The following is a 14,679-nucleotide window of genomic DNA, read 5'->3' as shown; positions in this document are numbered from 1 at the left end:
TGTTTGGAGACGTGATGTCTCAGTTCCCCATCCTGGGATCTTCAGTGTGAACATGGTGGGATGTGTTTGGAGACAGGATGTTCCAGTTCTCCATCCTGGGATTCTCAGTGTGAACAGGGTGGGATGTATTTGGAGACAGGATGGCCCAGTTCCCCACCCTGGGGTTCTCAGTGTGAACAGGGTGGGATGTATTTGGAGACAGGATGGCCCAGTTCCCCACCCTGGGATTCTCAGTGTGAACAGGGTGGGATGTGTTTGGAGACAGGATGTATCAGTTCCCCATCCTGGGGTTCTCAGTGTGAACAGGGTGGGATGTATTTGGAGACAGGATGGCCCAGTTCACCATCCCGGGATTCTCAGTGTGAACAGGGTGGGATGTGTTTGGAGACAGGATGTCCCAGTTCCCCACCCTGGGGTTCTCAGTGTGAACAGGGTGGGATGTGTTTGGAGACAGGATGTCCCAGTTCCCCACCCTGGGGTTCTCAGTGTGAACAGGGTGGGATGTGTTTGGAGACAGGATGTTCCCGTTTTCTACTTTAAAGGGACAAGGAGAGAACCAGCTCCATTGAATGGTGATGCTTTATAACATCATTCCATTACCTGGTAAATGCCCTCCCAGACTCCAGTTCATCAGGAGCTGGGAGTGTTTGATGGGGCAGGGCAGAGGGAATTTTACCCTTATCAAAGCTGTGCTGTACCTACTCTCTAGCACTGTTTGATGTGGCGTGTAGTGGGAGTTTTCCTTTGTACCTAGCTTGGGCTGTACTTGTCCTGTGAGTTTGTGATGGGATGATTTGGAGAGAACTTTGTTCTGTACCTTAGATGGGCTGTACATACCTTGGGAGTGTTTGTTGGGAAAGTGTAGAGGGAGACTTGCACTGTTCCTGACAAGTGTTGTACCTGCCCCGAGTGACTCCCACTTCAGAGCAGGTCCATTAAATTTACTCAGAAGGCAGAGGTGGGCCACCTTCTTGAACCTCTTCAGTCCATGTGGTGTACGTACACCCACAGCACTGTTGGGAAGAGATATCTTCTGTCCAGGATATCGATACAGCAACAGTGAAGGAACGGCGGTACTTTTCCAAGTCCTGATGGCGTGTGGCTTGGAAGGAAACTACCACAAGGTGTTGTTCCATACATCTGCTGCCCTTGTCCTTCTAGGTGTCGTGGTTGTGTGGGAAGAGATTCACTCAGTAATTTATCTGCTTTGTGGATGAAAAGAGCTTTGCTGATAATGGAGCCACAGCTTTTCAGAAATCCTGCACTTCATTTCAAATTGTAACAGATTGTTCAATTTACATTGTGGTTTTACAGAATTCTCTGTATCCAGACTCCATTAAACACACTCAGAAAGTAGGAAACAATGGGCTGTTGATTTAATGTTTATTTCTATTACATAAGTGACTGCACATTGAGACCATGAGATTATTGGATACTCAAAGGAGGACACATTAGAAAGAGCTGTGAGTGTAATCAGCACATTGTTCTAATCTGGTTCCTCTGCTCGAAGCCAGACCAGGTCAGAAGCCCCAGGATTTTAGATATTGAACCGTTTTGGTTTTAGTAAAGTATTGCTAACTTGATAATAAATTCCAACACATACTCAGATCCTCTTGCAATGATGTTCAACACACCACTTGCCTTCCTGATCACTTGCTACACCTGCTTTTGGTGACTCATGAACAAGGACACCCAGATCCCTCTGGATATCGGCACTTCCCAATCTCTCACCATTTAAGAAATATACTACATCACCGTTCCAATATTTAGACAATATAATAGACAATATTTTGTCTATATTATCATCCATCTGCCATGTTCTTGCCCATTCATTATCCTGTCCAAATACTCTTGAATCCTCTTTGCATCCTCCTCAGAACGCACATTCTCACCTAGTTTTGAGTCATCAGCAAACATGGAAATATTGCATTTGGTCCCCACACCCACATCATTGACACAGATTGTGAATAACTGGAGCCCGAATACTGATCCTTGTAATACCTCACTGGTCATAGTCTGCCCAGCTGAAAATGATCCATTTATTCCTGCTCGCTGTTGTCTGTGAATCCTCAATCTGTGCCAGTATATCCCCACCCACCATTCATATGTTTCCGAACCTCCTCTGTTGGACTTTATCAAAAGTTTTCTGAAATTCCAAATGCTTACTGGTTCCCTTTTCTCTTTTGCAGCAATATTATTTTTTTTAATTAATGTAGAGTACCCAGTTATGTTTTGTTTCAAATAAGGGGCAATTTAGCATGGCCAATCCACTTAACCCGCACATTTTTGGGTTGTGGGGTGAAACCCACGCAGACACAGTGGTAATATTCTTAAAGAAAACTTTCAACAGCTTTGGAATCATAGAATTTACAGTGCAGAAGGAGGGCATTCGGCCCATCAAGTCTGTGCTGGCCCTTGGAAATAGCACCCAACTTAAGGCCACACTTCTCCCCTCTCCTCATAACCCAGTAACCCCACCGAACCTTTTTTGGACACAAAGGGCAATTTATCATGGCCAATCCACCTAACTTGCACATCTTTGGACCGTGGGAGGAAACCCACGCACACACGGGCAGTATGTGCAGACTCCGCACAGACAGTGACCCATGTCGATAATCGAACCTGGGACCCTGGAGCTTTGAAGCAACTGTGCTACCCACTGTGCTACCATGCTGCCCCATGGAACATATCATTTCTCTTTCAGAAATTCATGCTGAATTTCCCAGATCAGTTAATTATTTTCTAAATGTTGCTGTTAATACATCCTTTGTAACAGATTCTAGTATTTTTCCCATTACTGATGTCAGGATAACAAGTCTGTCGTTCCGCATTTATTCCCCCGTTTCTGAAAAAGTGGGATTACATTTTCAACCTCCAATCTGCAGAGTCTATAGAATGTTGAAAGATGACCAGCAGCGTATCCACTGTGTCGACAGCCACCTCCTCTGACACTCTGCAATGTAAATCATCGGGTCCCAGGTATTTATCAACTTTCAATCCCATTAATTTCTCCAGTGCTACTTTTTCACTCATCTCATTCAGTTCCTCATTCCCATTAGTCTGTAGTTTCTCTCTTATTTCTGGGAGGTTTTTCTACGTTCCTCTGTGGAGACAGACACAAAGTAATTAATTAGCTTCTCTGCCATTTCCCTCTTCCCCATTATAAATAAATCCTGTCTCGTCCTCTAATGAACCCACATTTGTCTTTAATAGAATCCCCAAAGTGCAGATGGAGGCCATTCAGCCCATTGATTCTGCACTGACCCTCTAAATGATCATCCCACCTAGGCCCACTCCCCCGATCTATCCCCATAACCCCACCCGAATATTGGACACTAAGGGGCAACTTAGCATGGCCAATCCACCTAACCTGCGCATCTTTGGACTGTGGGAGGAAACCAGAGCATCTGGAGGAAACCCACGCTGACACAGGGAGAACGTGCAAATATCACAGTGTGTGTAGTTTGTGCATACTCCTCAAATCTGTGAGTTTCCTCCAGGTGCTCTGATTTCCTCTCACAGTCCAAAGATGTGCAGGTTAGGTGGTGTTATTGGGAGTTGACAGACATGACAGGAGACTGGACAGAAACTGGAGATAGATGTGAGTTCATGACTCAGACAAGGGACATTTTTTTTGAGACAGTTTTGATGGTGGGTTAGAGGAAGGGAGAAAAACAGCAGGGGTATCTGATCGGATTGTCTCAATCTTCATGACAAAGAATCTCCACGAGCTCCTCGCAGTTGTTTTTGGAGATGAGAATGGAGAAGACAGGGGAGAAGGAGGATCCTTCAAAGGGAACTAACGTATGTTTGAGGTGTTAAAAAGATTAAATAGGGGCAGCACGGTGGTGCAGTGGATTGCACTGCTGCCTCATGCGCCGAGGTCCCAGGTATCCCAGTTCTGGGTCACTGTCCGTGTGGAGTTTGCACATTCTCCCCGTGTTTGCGTGGGTTTCGCCCCCACAACAAAAAAGATGTGCCGGTTAGGTAGATTGGCCACGCTAAACTGCCCCTTTATTGGAAAAAAATGAATCGGGCATTCTAAATTTTAAAAAAAGATTAAATATAGCATGTTAACCCTAAGCTGATTTATTTAAATGTTATCTTGACTATTAGCCTGTGTAACTGGTTTGAAATGTATTAACATCAGCAGAAACAGACCCCAATGAAGATGGATCAGACCTGGATGTGATTAACAGCAAAATCCACTCACTGTAATTACTTGTGAATTCGCTGGTGTCTCATCAGGTTGGATGACTGTGTGAATCCCATCCCACACTTGGGGCAGATGTAAGGCCTCTCCGCAGTGTGAACCCGCTTGTGTGTCAGCAGGCTGGATGACTGAGTGAATGTCTTCCCACACTGGGAGCAGGTGAACGGTCTCTCCCCAGTGTGAGTTCGCTGGTGTACAGTGAGGTCAGATGATGTCTTGAACCCAGTCCCACAGTAAGAGCACCTGAACGGTTTCTCGTCAGTGTGAATACGTTGATGCCGCATAAGTTCCCCGGAACTTTTAAAGCATTTCCCACAGTCTGGACATTGAAAAGGTCTCTCATCAGTGTGAACACGTTGATGGAGTATCAGAGCCCGAGAACCTTTATAGCACTTCCCGCAGTCTGGACATTTAAATGGTCTCTCGTCCGTGTGAACCCGCTGGTGCGTCATTAAGTCAGATGACCGAATGAATCCTTTCCCACACTCTGAGCAGATGAATGGTCTCTTCCCAGTGTGAACTCGCTGGTGTCTCAGCAGGCTGGACGACTGAGCGAATCCCTTCCCACACACGGAGCAGTTGAATGGTTTCTCCCCGGTGTGCACTCGCTGGTGTTGCAGCAGGCTGGATGATCGAGAGAATCCCTTCCCACAATCGGAGCAAGTGAATGGTCTCTCCCCAGAGTGTCTGGGATGATGAATTTCCAGTTGCGATGTGGATCTGAATCCCTCCTCACATTCCCATGGTTTCTCCTCACTATGAACGGTGCTTTTTCCTTCCATGTTCAAAATTCACTGATATTCAGGTTGCAACAAATTGGGCGATCCTCAGATTCTGATGTAATGTTTGGTTTGAGTTTCCTGACTGCAAATCTTCCCCTTGTAACACTGTTAAATTGATTTAAAACAAAAAAAAAGGGAATGGCACTGAGAAGCAACAGTGCTAACCACTGTGCTATTGTGCCATCCTTAAAATAAAGAGTAGGCACCACTGGATTTCGAACCCAGAATCTCCTGTTAACTAGTCAGGCGCTTGAACCAAATTCTCCCAAATTCTATCGCTTGGATAAAGGATTGGCTAACCAACCGACAGTAGAGTGAGGATTAATCTGTCTTTTTCTGGTTGGCAAGCTGTAACCAGTGATGTGCCTCAGGGTTTGGCCCTCGGGCGTCATCTATTTACAACCTCTATTAATGATTATGGGACAGACAGAATATACAATGTCCAAATTTGTAGATAACACTGAAATGGGTGGGAAAACAAGTTGCAGTGGGGAAATATGAAATAAACTAATGGATTTGCATGGGTTGGGTGGGTGGGCCAAAATTGAATAAAAAGGCAACTTATTATCTAAATGAAGAGAAACTTCAAAATGCTTTTGTACAGCGGGATCTTGGTGTCCTCCCATCCATTCTTCTCACCCATTTCCCAACCCCCTTCCATCCACTGACTCTGTCAACACCTGCTGCTACCTTGGGACAGCGGGCAGAATAATCAAATAATCACCCGAGTTATCGGGTGGCACAGTAACACAATGGTTAGCACTGTTGCTTCACGGCGCCAGGGACCTGGGTTCGATTCCCAGCTTGGGTCACTGTCTGTGCAGAGTCTGCACGCTCTCCCTGTGTCTGCGTGTGTTTCTTTAAAGTGCTCCGGTTTTCTCCCACAAGTCCTGAAAGACGTGCTTGTTAGGTGAATTGAACATCCTGAATTCTCCCTCGGTGTAACCGAACAGATGCCGGAGTGTGGTGACTAGGGGATTTTCACAGTAACTTCATTGCAGTGTTAAGCCTACTTGTGCCACTAATAAAGATTATTATTATTCTGTTTATTTCAAGGAGGGTGGAGTCTAATAGCAAAGTGGTGTTGCTGCAACTGTACAAGCAGCCAGTGAGGCCACATTTAGAACACTACAGTCTTGATCACCTTCTTCAAGGAACGATGAGGGTCTGCCAAATGAGGAAAGAATTCTCTCAAACTGGTGAATCTTGGAATTATTTACCCCAGGTAACGTGGAGGCCGAGTCCTTCATCAGTTGCAAGGCTGAGATTGATACGTTTTTAATCGGTTGGGGAATAGAGAGAAGGTAGGAAAGTGGACTTAGTGAGTGTGAGATCAGCTGTGATCTCATTAAATGGTGGAGCAGTTCAAAGGCTGAATGGCTGACTCCTGTCCCTATTGCTTCTGGTCTGTTCTGTTTGTCGGTAAAGATTTCCAGAATCTGTGTGACTGGAGAAGCACTGAGATATATAAAATCCTGGTTAGACATTTTTTTTTAAATGCTGGAAATCTTCAGCATAACGGGCAGCATCTGAAAATGAAATGAAAATCGCTTATTGTCACGAGTAGGCTTCAAATGAAGTTACTGTGAAAAGCCCCTAGTCACCACATTCCGGCACCTGTCCGGGGAGGCTGGTACGGGAGGCTGGTCTGTGGAGGAAAACAGAGTTAATGTTTCAGGTCAGCATGATCTTTCATCAGATCAAGAACAGTGTGTTCCCATTAGGGACAAAGGGGCAACCAGAGGATATTGGTCAGCTGTTGAAGGAAAACTTCACATCTGTCTTCACACAAGAGAATGAGGAGATAGATATGGAACTCGGACAAGGAGACTGAGGTTTCTGAGCAAATTGACGTGGGGAGTGACATGGTGTTGGCAGGCTTAAAAGTGGACAAATCTCCAAGTGTGGATGAACTGTGTCCCTGGATGCTCTGAGAGATGAGGGAAGAGACTGCAGGAGCTCTGCCCCAAATTTTTTGATCCTTTCTGGCCACGGAGAGGTGCCAGAGGACTGGAGATCAGCTAATGTGGTCTTACCTTAAGAAAGGTTGTCGAGATAAGCCAGGAAACTACAGACTAGTTAGTCTCACGTCAGTGGTAGGGAAAACATTGGAGAAAATTCAGAAGGACAGAGACTTATCTTCACTTGGAGGGCAAGATGTGATCAGGAATAGTCAGCGTGGCTTGTTAGACGGAGGTTATGCCTAACAAATTTTGAATTGATTTTTTATGTGACTGGCTGTGTAGATGAGGGTAGTGCAGTTGATGCAGTTTGCTGGATTTCAGCAAAGCCTTTGACAAGATCCCAAACGAGAGACATTATAAAGAAGGCAAAAGCACATGGGATAGAGGTAACATGATGGGGTGGATTCAGAATTGGCTTAGCTGTGGGAGACAGAGGGTGATGACAGACGGCTGCTTTAGTGACTGGAAGCCAGTGACCAGTGGCACACCACAGGGATCCAGCAGAGTGAGAATGGAGGGAGTGTGTGGGATGGAGATTTGCAGCTTTCGGAAAATAAGAGAGAGGAAAAATTGTTCCATACAAACTAGAATGATCTGTTCTGAGTTTCTATTCTGTACTGACAGCGAGGAATTTTCTAAATTGTTTTTACAGGATATTAGATGAGGAAGAATTACAGACAGAAGTCTCAAATGTCACGTCTCGATCTGACAGTCACTCAGTTCCCTGGAACCTGAATATCATCGGCCTTTGAATCTAGAAGAAATGTTTGTCCGAACTGTCAGCTTCTAAAGGTTTCAAACATCAGTGTGACTGGAAAAGCAGCAAGACCCACAACACACACCCGAGTGAGATTGTTCCTGACTGTGGAAAGAGTTTTAACCAGTTACACAGCCTGAAGAAACATCATACCATTTACAGCGGGTAAAGACCGTACCCGTGTTTTGTGTGTGGACGAGGCTTCAACTGATCATCGAACCTGGAGAGTTACAAGTTGACTTTAACTATGGAGAAACCGTGGAAATGTGGGGACTGTGGGAAGGGATTCAAAGCTCCATCTGAGGTGGAAATCCATCGACGCGGTCACACTGGAGAGAGGCCGTTCACCTGCTCTGACTGTGGGAAGGGGTTCAGTGATTCATCCAACCTGTTGATGCACCAACGAGTTCACACCGGGGTGAGGCCATACACCTGCTGTGATTGTGGGAAGGGGTTCAGTCGATCGTCCAACCTTCAGTCACACCAGCGGGTTCACACTGGTGAGAGGCCATTCACCTGCTCTGAATGTGGGAAGGCGTTCACTCTGTTATCCCATTTGCAGTCACACCAGAGAGTTCACACTGGGGAGAAGCCTTTCACCTGCTCCCAGTGTGACAAAGGATTTACTAATTCATCCAATCTACAGAAACACCAGCGGGTTCACACGGGGGAGAGGCCATTCACCTGCTCTCAGTGTGAGAAGGGATTCACTCAGTTAACCCACTTACTGACACACGAGGCGGTTCACACTGGAGAGAGGCCGTTCACCTGCTCTGCATGTGGGAAGGGATTCATTCAGTTATCCAAGCTGCTGATACACCAGCGAGTTCACAATGGGGAAAGGCCGTTCACTTGTTCTGACTGTGGGAAGGGATTCACTCAGTCCTCCACCCTGCTCTCTCACCAGCGAATTCACACCGGGGAGAGACCATTCACCTGCCCTGCATGTGGAAAGGGATTCAGAGATTCATCCACCCTGTTGAAACACCAGCGCGTTCACACTGGGGAGAGGCCATTCCTCTGCTCTCAACGTGGGAAGGGATTCACTCAGTCATCTAGCCTGCTGACACATCAGAGAGTTCACACCGGGGAGAGACCATTCATCTGTTCTGTTTGTAGGAAGGGATTCACACAGTCAGCCAACCTGCAGACACATCAGCGAGTTCACAAGCGATTATAGGGGCTGGATTCTGCTGTTATCGCTGCTGTTAATCACATCCAGGATTGACATTCTGACATTTGGTGAAGTGGGAGAGTTTCTTTCTGCTGGACTGGCCGAACTCCCAACGTAGCTTCCAGTGGGCTGATGGTGAGTCTTAAGAGCACATTCCCACTGAAATGATCCACAAAAGCTGATGAAGGACACTTATTTCATCCTGTACAGGGTTCAGTTCTGGCCTTGGGTGACTGCCTGTGTGGAGTTTGCACTTTCTCCCCGTGTCAGCGTGGGTTTTCTCCCGGTGATCCTGATTCTTCCCACAGTCCAGATGTGCAGGTTAGGTGATTGGCCATTCTAAATTGCCCATTTGTGCCTATGTGTAGGTTTGGTCATTGGGATAGGGTGGGTGAGTCGACTTGGGTGGAGTGCTCTTTCAGAGGGTCGATGCAGACTCGATGGGCTGAATGGCTTCTGAGGGTGAGCTGTGAGGAGGATGCAGAGATGCTTCAGCAGGATTTGGACAGGCTGTGAGTGGCACATGCATGGCAGATGCAGTATAATGTGGATGTCCGCTTCAGTAGCAAAATTAGACAGGCCGATTATTATTTGAATGGGTGTAATTTGAGAGTGGTGGATACTCAGTGAGCCCTTGGTGTCCTCGTGCATCAGTCACTGAAAGTAAGCACACAGGTACAGCAGGCAGGAAAGAAGGCAAATGGTATGATGGCCTTCATAACGGGAGGAATAGAGATGTTTTATTGCAGTTTTATAGGGCATTGGTGAGGACACACCAGGAGTATTTTGTTCAGTTTGGTGTCCTTATCTGAGGAAGGAGGTTCTTCCTATGGAGGGAGTGCAGTGAAGGTTTACCAGGCTGATTCCTGGGATGGTGGGACTGTCATATGAGGAGAGACTATGTCGGTTAGGATTATATTTATTGGAGTTTAGAATAGTGAGAGGGGATCTCATTGAAACTTCCAAAATTCTAATAGGATTAGAAAGGGTAGATTCAGAAAGAATGTTATCCAATGGTGGGGAGTCCAGAACTAGGGGTCATAGTTTGAGGATAAGGGGTAAACATTTTCAGACTGAGGTGAAGAGAAAATTCTTCATCCAGAGAGTGGGGAATCTGGAATTCGCTACCACAGAAATAGTTGAGGCCAAAACTTTGTGTAATTTCAAGAAGGAATGAGATATTGCTCTTGGGGCTGAATGGATCAAGGGATATGGGAGGAAAGCGGGTCTCGGGTATTGAACTTGATGATCAGAATGAATGGTGGAGCAGGCTCAAAGGGCCTGTTTTACTGCAATTGTATAGGGCTTCCTGCTGCTTCTATTTTCTATGTTAATAGAATGGTATGTTGGCCTTCACAGTGGGAGGAATAGAGATGTTTCCTACCAGTACAGGTGGATCTAAAATCAATACATTTATCTGTGATCCATTGAGTTTGCAGCCAGTTGGCTCCATTGGTCTGTGTCAATATTTATGCTCCACATGATCCCCCACCCACCCCTCTTCATCCCCCCCCCCCCCCATCAGCATCGCCTTCTATTCCTTTCTCCCTCATGTCTGTATCCAGATTCCCCTTCAATGTATTCATGCTGTTCACCTCAACCACTCGCTGTGGTAACGAGTTCCACATTGTCACCACTCGCTGGGTAAAGAGGTTTCTGCTGAAATTCCTATTGAATTATTGAACCTCCTCATAATCTTCCATTTGGTCACTTTTCAGTTTTCTCTTTTCTAGAGAAAAGCCGTCCCAGTCTTTCCTAAGGATTAAATGCGCTGTTCTCGTATATTCTTGGAATCTTTGTTGTTCCTTTTCCAGAGTCTCTATTTCCTTTTCCTAAATGGAGATCACCAATGTTGACGGTGCTCTGTGTCGTCCAGCCCTGGATCGAAACAAGTTGAACATAACTTCCTGCTTTTCAATTCTCCCTCTGGAATGGAACCCTATATATGGGCCCCACACTTTAGGAAAGATGTGAAGTTCTCGGAGAGAGTGCAGAGATTTACGAGAATGGTACCAGAGATGAGGGACTTCAGTGAGCGGGGGAGACTGGAGCAGCTGCAATTGTTGTTTTGAGATCTGTTGTGATATCAGAGGAGGCCATTCAGCCTATTGATTCCCTGTTGGCTCCCTGGAGCAAACTAGTCAGTCTCTGTATCCCTATAGCCGTGTAAGTTTAGATCCCGAGATGCCCATTCAGTTTCCATTTGAAATCTTCCATTGTCTTCATTCCCACCCCCTCACAGGCAGCAAGTTCCAGGTCATTACCATTCCCTGCATCAAAATATTCTCCCTCACATTCCCTCTGCATCTTTTACCCAAAACCTAAAATCTGTCTCCCCCTTGTCCTTGTCCCTTCAGCTAATGGGAACAACTTTTCTTTATCCACCTTATCGAAACCTGTCATAATCTTGTCCACCTCTATCAAATATCCCCTCAACCTCCTTTGCGAAAAGGTGAACAACCCCAGCCTGACATCGACCATAAAGAACAAACCGAATATGTTAATGTCTAAAATCAAATGGGAACGTTTAATTTCTGTTTTAAAGATATTGTGAATATATTGTCCTAGACAATAAATGAATTGGAATACTTTCCCTCGGGTGTGTCTGGAATATGTCAATCTGGTATCCCCCTAAATTCCAGATAGTTTGGAATGTGTAGATGGGATGAATGAGTTTATCACTTTCTCTTGGAAATGTTTACATCCTTGTCCATGAACTTTGTTGTAAAGAAGTCCAGGCGCTACATAAAATATCAGCACCGTAACATGGGGAGATAAGGAAGATAGACTCACTTTGGTCTTTCATCAGCACATCTGAGAGTTAAGAATGTGTGACATGATTTTGGGATACTGGTGTGTGTAAATGTGATTTGTTACTTGTGAAAAACAGCAAGTTTAAATTCATGGTGAAATGAATTTAATTCATTTCATTTCACGGCAGCTGAAATGGTTAATGTGACCAAGGGATTGAGACAACATTGTTACCGCATCAAGGCATTGGCACACACTCCAGAGAGAAACTGACTTTAAAACAATCAATGGAGATGGTGCTTCTACCCAGAGTGTAATGGTAATGCTGCTGCACTTAGATACTACTGCTCAGACATTAGACTGTCAGCTCTTATTTATACTGAATAAAATCTACCCACTGCCACCAATAAGGGCTATCACTGTGAATCATTTCAGAGTTTGGGAAAGTGTGGGTGATGAAGGTCAATATAAATTAGGAGGATTCGGCCCCTGGATCCTACTCCTCCATTCAATGAAATCAGGGCTAGTCTGATTGTGGTCTCGACTCCTTTCCTTCCTCCATCCTTTCACTCCGATGTCAATCAAGAATCGATCAAATTCAGCCTTCAAGCAGATTCAATGGGCCTGCCTCCAGCCCTCTCTGGGGAAGGAAGATTCATATACCCACAGCCATCAGGGGAAAAAATTATCAGCATCTTAAATGAGAGACCCCTTATTTGTAAATGGTGTCCCCTAGTTCTAGTCTCTGCCACAAGAGGAAACATCCTCTCAGCATTCTCTCTGTCAATTCCATTCAGCGTCGCATGTTTAAATAAGATCATCTCTCATTATTCTAAACTGCAATGGATACAGGCCCAACCTGTCAAACCTTTCCTCAGAGGATAACCCCCTCATTCCAGGAATCCAGGGTCAACCTTTTCTCTACTGCTTCTGAAGCACTTATCTCATGACTGAAATAAGGAGACGCAAACTGTACACAGTGCTCCAAATATGGTATCACTAAGGCCCTGGACAACTGCAGCAAAACATCCCTACTTTTATATTCCATTTTGTTTGGAATAAACAACAATATTCCATTGACCTTCCTGATTACTTGGTATACCTGCAGACTAACTTGCGATTCCAGGGCATTCTGATCCCTCTGTACCTCAGAGTTTTGTAATCTCTCCCTATTTAAATAATATTGTTTTATTTAATACTTCCTTACAAAGTGGACAATTCACAATTTCGAAAGTTATGCTCCATCTGTCAGGTTTTTGCCACTCAGCCTATTTGTAATCCTTTGCAGAGTGTTGAAATCCACTTCACAAATTACTTTCCTACCCATCTTTGAGGCATCAGAAAATTTAGCCGCAGACATTCAATCCCATCATCCAACACATTCATACAGATTGTAAATGGTTGGGAGCCCAACACTGATCCTGGTGATATTCCACTTGTCACATCTTACCCACCCAGAAATGACCCATTTATACCGACTGGCTGCTTCCTGTTCGCTAACCAATCCTCTATCCATACTGATATGTTGCCCCCAAACCATGAGCTCTTATTTTGTGTAATAACCTTTGCTGTGATAGCTTGGGGAAATCCCTTCTGGAAATCCAGATAAAGCACATCTACAGGTTCCCCTTTATTGACATCCCTTGTTACTTCCTCAGAGAACCTTCATAAATTAGTCAATCACGATTGATTCCCTGAACCCATTTTCAAACACTGTGTCAATAGGGCACCACGGTAGCATTGTGGATAGCACAATCGCTTCACAGCTCCAGGGTCCCAGGTTCGATTCCGACTTGGGCCACTGTCTGTGCGGAGTCTGCACATCCTTCCCGTGTGTGCGTGGGTTTCCTCCGGTTTCCTCCCACAGTCCAAAGATGTGCAGGTTAGGTGGATTGGCCATGATAAATTGCCGTTAGTGTCCAAAATTGCCCTTAATGTTGGGTGGGGTTACTGGGATTGGGTGGAGTTGTTGATCTTGGGTAGGGTGCTCTTTCCAAGAGCCGGTGCAGACTCGATGGGCTGAATGGCCTCCTTCTGCACTGTAAATTCTATGAAATCTCCCCTTCCCCCCCCCCCCCCCCTCTTTTTGCCAATTACCTTAGACAGACTCACATTCTGTTAAAGAGCCTGTCAACCCCACTCACTTTCCCGAACGTGAACAAATTTAATCAGGAAAAGTCCAACAAATTCAAATATTTTACTGTTAAAAGTTTATTGACGAAACAGAACATGGTTTAAAAAAAACTAACAGAAAATTACTTGAGGATGAAAGACAACCCGAGTAACAGGATGTTCACAATGTTCTGGGTCCCAAATGGTTTCCCTTCAGCTCCTCTGTACCCTGTTCCCATGACCCCTCGTTTTGGACACGGGGGCACTGAATCCTGGGGGTCACATCATTGTCAGCCCCGGTCTCCCCCCCCCCCCCCCCTCCTGAACCCCGATTGGATGGATGTCCAGTTCCCAGTCAGTCCTCCAGCACCTTTCTGCCTCTATCAGTGCAATGACCATGGCAGTTCCCCAACTGGGGAGCAGACCCCGTTATTCTCACCTAGATTGGGCCCTCAGCTCCATCACCTGGCTGTCATTGACACGAGCAATAGAGACAGAAAGGGGGCCGAGGCTCAAATAGGAAGACAAAACTTGTGGATTAGGATCTCCGTAAAGGTCAGCAACTTCCAATAAAAAAATCAAATTCCCAGTCAACAAATTAAAGGATCACACGACAAGACTTCAAGTTTTATGACTTTTTAAACAACAAACAAACAAACTAGAAGCTATTTTAACTCGGAAACCTACACATTAAACTATAAACTGGAACTTTGCCCTTTTGCACAATCTAAAATCACACTCCACAATTACAGTTTACTGTGTTCTGGAAGGCAAAACTTAGTTGTCTCAGAACCTGTCCAAAGTGATGATTCATTCCCGAGGATTTACTTCCGTTCTTCAATCAAGACACCGAGGAAAAAAAGGGAGAATAGAATAGAATGTGAACTAGCAAAATACATAAAAATGGATTGTAAAAGTTTCTATGG

The 14,679-nt window shown here is 45.2% G+C and overlaps 2 protein-coding genes across 2 annotated transcripts; one reads left to right on the top strand and one right to left on the bottom strand.

Annotated features, from left to right (window-relative positions):
- Window positions 1–2,611: 2,611 nt before the first annotated feature.
- LOC119961567 (zinc finger protein 239-like) lies at window positions 2,612–5,210 on the bottom strand. The gene is made up of 2 exons (XM_038788894.1): window positions 4,214–5,210; window positions 2,612–3,103 (listed from the first exon to the last, which is right to left on the bottom strand). The coding sequence occupies exon 1, from the start codon at window positions 4,993–4,995 to the stop codon at window positions 4,219–4,221; it is 777 nt and encodes a 258-aa protein (XP_038644822.1). The 5' UTR covers window positions 4,996–5,210; the 3' UTR covers window positions 2,612–3,103; window positions 4,214–4,218.
- Window positions 5,211–6,057: 847 nt separating this feature from the next.
- Window positions 6,058–10,656, top strand: LOC119961527 (zinc finger protein 239-like). Its single transcript, XM_038788858.1, has 3 exons — window positions 6,058–6,194; window positions 7,612–8,710; window positions 10,624–10,656. Exons 2-3 carry the CDS (start codon window positions 7,964–7,966, stop codon window positions 10,654–10,656), a joined length of 780 nt encoding a protein of 259 aa, XP_038644786.1. The 5' UTR covers window positions 6,058–6,194; window positions 7,612–7,963.
- Window positions 10,657–14,679: the final 4,023 nt, after the last annotated feature.

The sequence above is a fragment of the Scyliorhinus canicula genome, unplaced genomic scaffold (genome assembly GCF_902713615.1).
Source record: "Scyliorhinus canicula unplaced genomic scaffold, sScyCan1.1, whole genome shotgun sequence".
Classification (NCBI taxonomy): domain Eukaryota; kingdom Metazoa; phylum Chordata; class Chondrichthyes; order Carcharhiniformes; family Scyliorhinidae; genus Scyliorhinus; species Scyliorhinus canicula.
This window is presented reverse-complemented; position numbering and strand designations above follow the sequence as displayed.